Below are 8,995 nucleotides of genomic sequence, written 5' to 3'. Positions count from 1 at the left end.
GGGCAACAGAGTGAGACTCCAACTCAAAAAAAAAAAAAAAAAAAAAAAAAAAATATATATATATATATATATATATATATATTTATTGACTTGAACTTCTGAATAGTGATCTTCCTGCCAGAGAGAGGGAGATCTGGAAGGGAAAGCTAGAGAGGGAGCTGTGGGTCCACTCCCTAGGCCTGGTGGCACCTGGCTGACTGGTGCCTGTTTAGCTCTAGGCTTCCAGTGCCTGGACCAGCTGTGCAACAGGCTTCTGGCCTTGAACTGGAAGCAGGTGCGTTCAATCTCTTGTTCACAGCCACCTTTGGCTTCTCTGCCAATTTCCATCCGAGTAATATCTGGCAGAGAGGGAAAACTACACTTGCCTCTCTCCTGGCCGGGAAGCAAGGCTGCTGCATATAGCTGCAAGTACTGTGCACTGCTCAATTCCAGGGAGCACATCCACAGAGGCTCTGACATTGTGCAATGCAGTGGCCTGCCTGAGTGAGGCTGAATGCCTCTAAAACAGAGGACAGCTTTGTTTCCTGGATCCAGCCAGAACCATTGAACACTAGTTCTGTGATCCAGGGGACTGGCTTCTCTCTTGAGCCTGAGAGAGAAGACTTGGAAACCCAGGCTGGGTAACTCTCTGGGGCCATTTTTTTCAGAAGAGTTCTCTCCTCTGAATAGAGGAATCCTGAATTCCTCTAGTCAGGATTCCTTTCTGAATAGAGGAATCTCTTTCTGAATAGAGGAATCCTGAATTGGAAAGTGTCATCACCATCAGCAGCAGCCATATTATTGAATGCTGACTTTGGGTTGGTAGAGCTCTATGCGCCAGGAAAGTGGCTCCTGGCTTGGAGAGGCTTATAGTCTAGCAGAGGGATTGACAGTACAAGCTCTTAAGTAACAGGACCTGTTGGGGTTTCTAACTGAGGTAACTTATGAGTTGTCTAAATGGTCCTCTAAAGATTGTCCCCATGACCCAGGACAGTCAGAAGGCATCTTGAAGGAGTAGGATTGGGAGTTTGAATGGTGGTAACTGATGATAAGATGATCCGTTGCCTCCTGGCTTAGCCCAGGATTGGTTTGGCTCTTTCTGGATGATTCTTTGCTTCCAGAATTATCAGTCTCTCCATCTCTCCTTTAAAGCCCTTTCTCCTGTCTTTTGTCCTTCAGCTCACAAGAACGAAGTGCAACTGTGACAGCCTGGGCTCTTGCTTCTTAGATGCAGGGCTGCGTTGGGGACTCTGCACAATACCTGGGTTAGCCCTGTGTGCTGTCCTTTCTAGGGCCTGTCACACAGAAGGGAAAGCATTTGCTGACTTGTGGTTCCCACCAGAGCGGTGCCTGTGAGGTCAGGGGACAGGAGATGGTCGTCTTTTTCCTTGGCTTCAGCCAACTGCACGGTGGTGAACATCCTTATAGTGGCTGACTTGGAAGCTGACCCTGCCCTCCTCCCTTTTCCTGCTCCCTGTGGAGACTTCCCGCCCTTAACCTCTGGACTGCCCGGGCCCTTCCTTTCTGTTCTCATTCAGCTCTATGTTTGGGGGCCCCACAGGGAGCTATGCTAGTGACGGGGGAGGGGAGAGGCTGGCTTGGGCTGCTGAGGCTCTTTCTTCATTGCCCAGAGAGGTGTTGTCTAGGAAACGGAGGGCCCTGGAGAAACACTCTTAGGCTCCAGCTCTGCTCTCCAGCTATGGGACCTGTTAGGCTGTTTTTTTCTCCCTTGGGGTTTGTAGTCCCATTCTAAGGTGAGCTGAAGCAGGAGCTTCCAGTGCCTGTCCTTCACCCGGTGTGCCTGTGCTGAGAGCTCATGTATGTCTAACTCGGGTCCCAGATGATGTGTCTGGAGTCACTACTCACTCAGGCTCTGCTCGATGCTCCAGGTAGTACTGAGGCAGGTGCCTCAGGTACCTGACCTCCTCTTTCTGCCTGGGAGATGCGGGGCCTGGATGTCCCCAGGTAGCTGTGTGGTCCCAGCAGCACTTGGGCAAGTGTGTCCCAATGTGGCTGCGAGTTGATCAGCTGCTGGCCAAGCTCTTCACTCGCATGGATCTGTGGCTGTTGGGGTGCCCATGCCACCTGGGAGGTAGGTGCTGGAATCCCCAGAGGCCCTTCCTTTTGGTTGGCTTTTCCCTTTCCCACTGTATTCTTCCTTCCACCAGCTTCCTTGCCCTGTGCTCTTCCCTCCTAGAAGTCATTGCTCAAGTCTTCTCAGTGGCCAGTTCTTCCCCCTCCATGCAGGATGTGCTGCTATTAATAACCCACAAGTCCCCTCTCCCCTCCTTCCTGCAGCTCTAACTGTGGAAAGAGCTGTTATTGACTTGGCTCCAGGTTGGGGCATCACTGAAGAATTTGGGGGTCTCTCATGGATGACAGCCTCAGCTACAAGAGGGCTCCTGGCCTTGCCCAGTGACTTGGGAGCAAAGGACAGGTAGTCTGGGAAGAGAGCCGAAATTTCGTATCCCAGGGTACTCCTTGATACTCTGGGCTGAGGGCAGTTTCTACTCTATCTGTTCATACTCTGGCTGCACATCGCCCCTCGGCTTACCCGGCAGTGGCCTCCTCTGAAGAGTGGGCCAGGCTCCTGGACATCTGGCAGAGCATCAGACACACTTTCTCCTCTCAACCCTCCTCTTGCCTCCCTCCTTCTCTTTCCCTCTCTCCCTCCCGCCCTTCCAGGGCTGCTGCCTCCTCCTCCCTCCCTGAATCTGCAGCGTGACTGGAAATAGGCTGAATTAATCAGCACATTGGAGCTCCGCTCTGCTGTGCTTGATTCTCTGCGGCACCGGCTCCTTGCTCACACGCTCTCAGCTCTCGCCCCTCTCTTCCCCTCTTCTCTCACTCCCCCCCTTCCCTTCCTCTTTGTCTCTGTCTCTCCCTTTGAGGGCTCTGTTGAAGGTGACTGCAGCTGACTGCTTGTGGCTCAGGCTCTGGCCCATGCTCTTTAAGCAGGCAGAGCTATGGATGCCCCATCAGGGCAAATGCACCAAAGTGAGTATGCCAGCGTGGCTTTTATGCTTCTCTTAAAAATGTCACGTTCCCTTCTTTGTGCAGAAGTCTTTGGGTTAGCGATTGCCACGAGAGTCCTGAAGACGAAGCAGCAAGGGAAGCTGCTTGAATGAGCATGAGGTAGCCAGGATCTTGGAAGGCAACTGGGAATGAAAGCCAGAAAGCCAGTGTGTCTGGGGAGCTGCCAGTGGGCACCTGAGTCATCCAGGGCAGTACTGGGCTGGGGGTATCCTGCCAGGGCATGCCAGGACCCGGGTTTCTATGCACAGGTAACAGAAGTTCTGGTCTGGATGTCAACCTTCCTTAGGGCCGATGAGGGGACTTTTCTCGCTAGACCACATGGGTAACTGAGACAGGAGCCAGCAGCGCTGGGCTGATTTCTTTCTAGGTCCTGGTGGCTGCAGGAGGTAAGGAAGAAGGTGGGTGAAAGTGCTGAGGTCAGTGTGAGCCAGAAAGAGCAAAGAGGAGGCAGCTTTGCTCGAAACTCTGGTCTGCCTGGCTGTAGACAGAGTCCGTGTGTGCAGAGTGTAGAGTGCCGAGTCTCTGCTTCCGTGATGTGAGCACTGCGTGGAATCCAGCTTCTTGTCCCCTCCCCACCTGCACTGATCAAGGAGGCTGTGATTGGAAAAGGCACTGGGCCCCAGTCAGTTCTAATTAATGCTTGTCTGCTGTTGTCAAGGCTAAGGTCAAGGTCTAAATTCATAACTCATCTATCTCCCTGAGCTGCGGGGACCTTGATTCTGTTGTTCCTGAAACAGCTGGAGTAGGAAGGAAAGCAGTGGCTGTGCCCAGAGAACCAGGCAGAGCTCTGAAAGGACAGGGACTGGGGATTTGGGACTTCTGGCTCTGGGTCACCTGAGAAACCTGACTGAAGAGGGCACAGGAGAGCTCAGATGGATTGGCTCTCAAAAGGCTCCTTAGATTATCCAGATCAGATGCTCAACTTTAGGCCTTGAGAGCTTGCCCTGTTCAGTGGCAGGTTCCTTGTGGTTCTGCTTAGGAGGATAGAGTTCTTTTACTCCCCCATAGTTTCCCTAAACCCCGTGCCCTGTGAGTGTACCCCTTTGATGCTGAATAGAGAGAACAAGCCTAGATCATGATAAGCGTTTGCTGCCAGCCTCTCTGAGTTGGGGACTTCCTTAGGGCCCGGTTATTCTCTCCTCTTGCTTCAGTTGAGCCTGAGCAGTTAAAACAGTGGAATGGGGTTGGCTCTCTGATTTAAGAAGCAGGGCCTCCCCTCCTCTTGGTATAGAGACCTTACTCCTTGCCCCAGGAGCATCTCTGGAGGTGCCTGGCAGTGGGGTGAGGTGAGAGCTGTTCGTATCTGTGAAACTAGAAGAATCTCTTGTTGTTAGCTTTGGAAACTTAAAGCGAGGTCAGAGTTTTCCTCACCCTTCTTGGCCTCAGTAGGAAGAAAAGCAGACCTCAGGTTGTTTGTGTCAACTCAGATTCCTTTTTCTCAGATAATAATAACTCACCCATTCCCTTGCTGTAGCCCTGCTGTGGATGCCCTGGCACGCTGGGTTACCCCACCTAACTGTGCTTGGAGAAAGGCTGCCAGAGCCTGCTCATCCACAAGTTTGCTCAGTTTCCTTCAGGAATGCCCAAGTCCTTCCACCAAGTTCCTTGGCTTTGGCTCTTTTGACATTTGTGAGAAAGGGCAGTTATTTCACCTGTAACTCAGTGCCCCTCCCAGGGAGGGGCGAGGTGAGTGGCCTCAAGTCACTGGATAAACTCAGCTGAAGACTTTTGAGAGCCCGTTGACCCAGCAGGCTGGGTCCTCACTGCCTGTGTGGACAGGCGCTTCCTTCAGGCGGCACGTAATTACAGAATGCCTTATTTTTCCTCTGCTATACTGTCTTTAATCACCAGTCTGGAGTTGATGCCCCTGGCCAGACATAACATGCGGGGGCAGATGCGTGCAGACACTCTGCAGGAGCCCTGGCTGAGGAGCGTCTGTCACCCTCCAGCCCATGCCTCCCACACCTGGAGAAGAGCATAGTACAGCTTCTAGGTACCTGGGGGCAGAGAGAGCAAGAGAGCGGGTGATGGTTGGGCACGGTGAGGTGGTCCCGGGCGTGGGGTCACCCGGAATGAGGCAGCAGGTGTCAGGACAGCCACTGTGTGGCACGAGAATCCATGAGCATCCAAGGTCTCCAGGCCCGGCTAACAGAGGCATGCTTCTCTAGCTTTCTGGCTGCTCCTCTTAGCCCTTTCTCTGCCTTGCTGGGAACCGTTGCCTTCCTGAGGGTGGTCCTCATTCGAGGCCGATCAGCTTCCCAGGTAATCCTGCACCCTGGTGTGGTTTGCCTGGTCCAGCCTCTCTTTCTCCCTCTCCATCCCCATCTCTTGGGCATGCAGCCTTCCCCTTCTGCAGGTCAGCCCTTCTTACCTCCAGCATGTTTTCTCACTCCTTCACTTCCGGAGACCTGGCCTAGGCACACCAGTCTGGGAACTCTCACATCCCACTCTGTGGAGAGAAAGCCCAGAGGCCAAGTCTGGGGAAAAGAGACAATGGTGACGGGAAGGCACTAGACTTCTCACCTGGCCCTGTGTGCAGCCGCTGTGCCTCCTAGATCTTCTTCTTCTGTTGGGTGGGAGGAACAGGCTTCAGCCCCCTGGCCCGGCCCCTTCAACAGGACAAGGCCTGGGGTCCCCTCTTCCTGTTTATCTTCTTTCCTTTCAACTTTCCCTGAAGCCTTCTTCTCATCATGTCAGGAACTCAAAGAAGCAATGGTACAGACCTTAACCTATCCTGGGGCCTCAGAGAGGCCCTGGGATCCTTGCCAGAGGGTGGTGGGTACTTTGGCGTATAGTGTTGATCCATGCTGGGGCGTGGGGCGCCTTCCTGGAGGGTCATTTCTTCCTGAACCGAAATAACCAGTTTATCCCTTCTGGGAAGAAACAGCTCTTATCTTCATAATCCCCCAAAGCCACTGTGGAGAGCAGGGATTAGGTGAGGTTTAGGCAAAGGAGTTGGGAAGCCTCGGGGCCAGGCCCACTCTGGAAGCTGGTTGTCGTCTCTCAGGCCAGCACCGCAGCGTTCTCTGATGCCAGGTTGTGGCCGTGGGACAGCAGCCCCAGGTCCAGCACCCCCTCATAGTCACAGTGTGTGTGTCTTGTGAGGGCCAAGGCTCAGGTGTTGAGGAGGAGCGTATGTGTGGAGACAGGCCAGGAAGAGGAAGTCCAGAAGGGCAGGGGGACAGCCAGGGTAGGACTCTGGGGGAGGCAGTGTGGTAGGCCATGGGAAAGGGAGGGGAGTGTAGTGAGACGCTGCAGCCAGGGTGTCACCAGCCCCACAGCCCTCAGTCAGGACTCTTCTGGGGATAATTCCAAGTCCCTTTCTTGGCGCCTCAGGTCTAGGGATTCGCTGTTCTTGCTTGGGAGCTTTTCCTGGTGGAAGCTCACACTGATACTCTTCACGTAGTCTTGGGAGACTTAATCCTCCTTCAGGTACTGCCTTTCTTGGGACCATTCTTTGTCCCAGGATCCTGGAGCTGAGGATCTGGGCATCAAATTCAGCTTGGAATCGGCTTCACTCCAGAAGTTTTGATTTCATAGGTCCAGGATGGGACGTGGACATATATGTTTTTAAAAGCTCCAGATGTGTCTGCTACAGATTTTGGGTTGACAGTCCCTGATTAGGGTGAATCCCTGATTAAGCTGGTAAATGCCTAGGCATTGTTCCTGTTGTTGCTTCACTGGGATCAGTGCATTCATACATTCAGCAAGTATGCACTGAGCTTGTGTGTGCCAGGCACTGTCTGATTAGTTGGGTGAGGAGGGGGAGTAGAGATGGAAGAATTCAGTACCTGTTTTCAAGGAATTTGTAAGTCAAGTGGGAGAGCCAGACATATACATCTCTGATTACAATTCTGTAAGATGCAGGCTGTGAGCCAGGTTGCCCCAGGTACCATTGGAATACAAACCTGCCCCTGAAGTATCGCTCTGGGTTTTGGGAAAATGCCCCAGAGGAGGTGATGTTTGAGCTGAATCTTTAAGGAGAGGCAAGAGTTGTCTGGGGTGGAGCATGTGTTCTTGGCTGGGGAGGGGAGGGGAGGGGTCGGGTAATAGAAGCACATCAAGGTATTTGAACGTGAACTGAAGGAGTTTGGCATGTGGAAGGAGGAACAGGGAAAGAGGCTGGAGAGGTTGGCAGGTCTGAGGGCCTCCGAGAGTACTCATAGGAGACTGGACTTTATTTTATTTTATTTTATTTTTTGAGTTGGAGTCTCACTCTGTCGCCCAGACTGGAGTGCAATGCCACTCCCAGCCACTGTAGCCTCGACCTGCTGGGCTCCGGCGATCCTTCCGCCTCAGCCTTCCAAGTAGCCAGAACTACAGGTGCGCGTTACCACGCTGTCACACAGGGCACATTCTACAAAGCCAAGTTATCTGAGGAGCAGTGTAAGGTACTACAATTAAATCAGGCTTATGGCAAAAAAGCTTTTTGACTTTCATGTACTACGCCCGGCTTTTTTTTTTTTTTTTTTTTTGAGTTGGCGTCTCACTCTGTCGCCTAGACTGGAGTCCAGTGGCCACTTCTGGCCACCGCAACCTCGAGCTGCTGGGCTCCGGCGATCCTCCTGCCTCAGCCTTCCCAGTAGCTGGAATTACAGGCATGCACTACCACACCCAGCTAATTTTTTGATTTATTGTAGAGATGAGGTCTCGCCAAGTTGCCCAGGTGGGTCTCGAACCCGCGGGCTCAGGCAATCCACTCACCTCAGCCTCCCAAGGCGCGGGATTACAGGCTGAGCCACCGGGCCCGGCCTGGACTTGATTTTAAAGGTGAAGGGGTCAGTTGATCAGGTGTGCACTTGCTTTGGCTAAGGTGTTGCAGTAGGTTTGGAAAAGGTAGACTGGGGGATGAGTTGGGGTGAACACAAGGCCCAGGTCTGGAATGTTCCAGGGACATCAGGATGAGGCAGTAGCTGTGGGAGGAAAGGTGACTTGGCACCAAGGGCCAAGAGTGAGTGTGAGTTCTTGGACATACTGACTTCAAGGTCCCCGTGAAACAGCTTATGAGACCATTCAGCAGACGAGTCTACATTTGGGGTAGTGGCCAGGCTCGAAGAAAAATGTAGGAGTTGTAGGCTGGTGGTAGGTGAATCAGTGACTGTGGATGAGGTTGCCCTGGAAACATACAGAAGTTGGCAAGATATCCTAGCATGGACTATGGGGTAGATGGAGGGAAAAGAACAGCCTGAGTCAAAGAAGAAGAAAACAGGACAGAAGTCCAGTAATGGACGAATCTCAGCAAGGGGAGCCTGGACTGCGAGGTCCCTAAGATGAAGTGAACGGTCTCTGTGTCATCTGGGGACCACCCCTGTCCATACCACGTTCTACCCATCCTTGATGAGATGAGAGTGTGGTGTAGCCATTGCACAGTCCTGCCCTGGGGAGCTGAGTGGGAGGCGAGCTGGGGAACACTTGAGTATGGGAAGAGTTTTTGTTTTATTTATTTTTCCCTCCCCCTTGTTTTATTTTTAAGTTGACTTTGAAGAGTAGGGGGCTATGTACTTGGATGCTCTATAACTTGGTGGAGTTTTGGATATGGTCATACCCTGAGGGGCAAGAGCTGGTGATGGAAGAGACATGAGGCTCCAAGAAGGAGGGCCCGGGGAGGGGAGGGGTCTGGTGCAGCCTGCCATGGACAGCCCCATCTTGGCATGCCGCTGAGTGCCTCTGCTTGCCTGCAGGGCGAGCCTCCCTCGGCCCTGGGCCTGTCCACCCGGAAGGCCCTCGGCATCCTGAAGGAGCAACTGGAGGCAGTGCTGGAAGGTTACCTCAAGGAGCGGAAGAAGTGTCTGACGTGGAAGGTGAAGCTTTTCTTGGGGTAGCCAGAGCCAAGCTGGGATGGCAGAGAAGTGTGGGAGGCTCCTTCCCAGGGCGGTGACATGCCATATCATCGGGTGGTGTGAACTAACCAAGGATCATGAAAAATTAGAGCCAGGCTCGGTGGCTCAGCCTGTAATCCCGCGCCTTTGGGAGGCTGAGG

The 8,995-nt window shown here is 53.0% G+C and overlaps 1 protein-coding gene across 4 annotated transcripts in view; it reads left to right on the top strand.

Annotated features, from left to right (window-relative positions):
* Positions 1 to 8,995, top strand: part of TMEM94 (transmembrane protein 94) — a 40,664-nt gene that overhangs the window by 16,770 nt on the left and 14,899 nt on the right. For 3 of the 4 annotated variants that reach the window (XM_021706615.1, XM_021706614.1, XM_021706613.1), the window contains exons 1-2: positions 2,718 to 2,976; positions 8,697 to 8,816. In XM_021706615.1, the coding sequence (XP_021562290.1) occupies positions 2,923 to 2,976; positions 8,697 to 8,816 (174 nt within the window). In that variant the 5' untranslated portion in view covers positions 2,718 to 2,922. Of the gene's footprint in view, positions 1 to 2,717; positions 2,977 to 8,696; positions 8,817 to 8,995 lie in introns of those variants that run through there. The other variant, XM_021706612.1, reaches the window with a different exon arrangement.

This window comes from Carlito syrichta, unplaced genomic scaffold, assembly GCF_000164805.1.
Source record: "Carlito syrichta isolate Samal-C Ts95f unplaced genomic scaffold, Tarsius_syrichta-2.0.1 Scaffold315826, whole genome shotgun sequence".
NCBI lineage: Eukaryota > Metazoa > Chordata > Mammalia > Primates > Tarsiidae > Carlito > Carlito syrichta.
The sequence above is the reverse complement of the archived record's forward strand: the minus strand, read 5'-3'. Positions and strand labels throughout refer to the sequence as shown.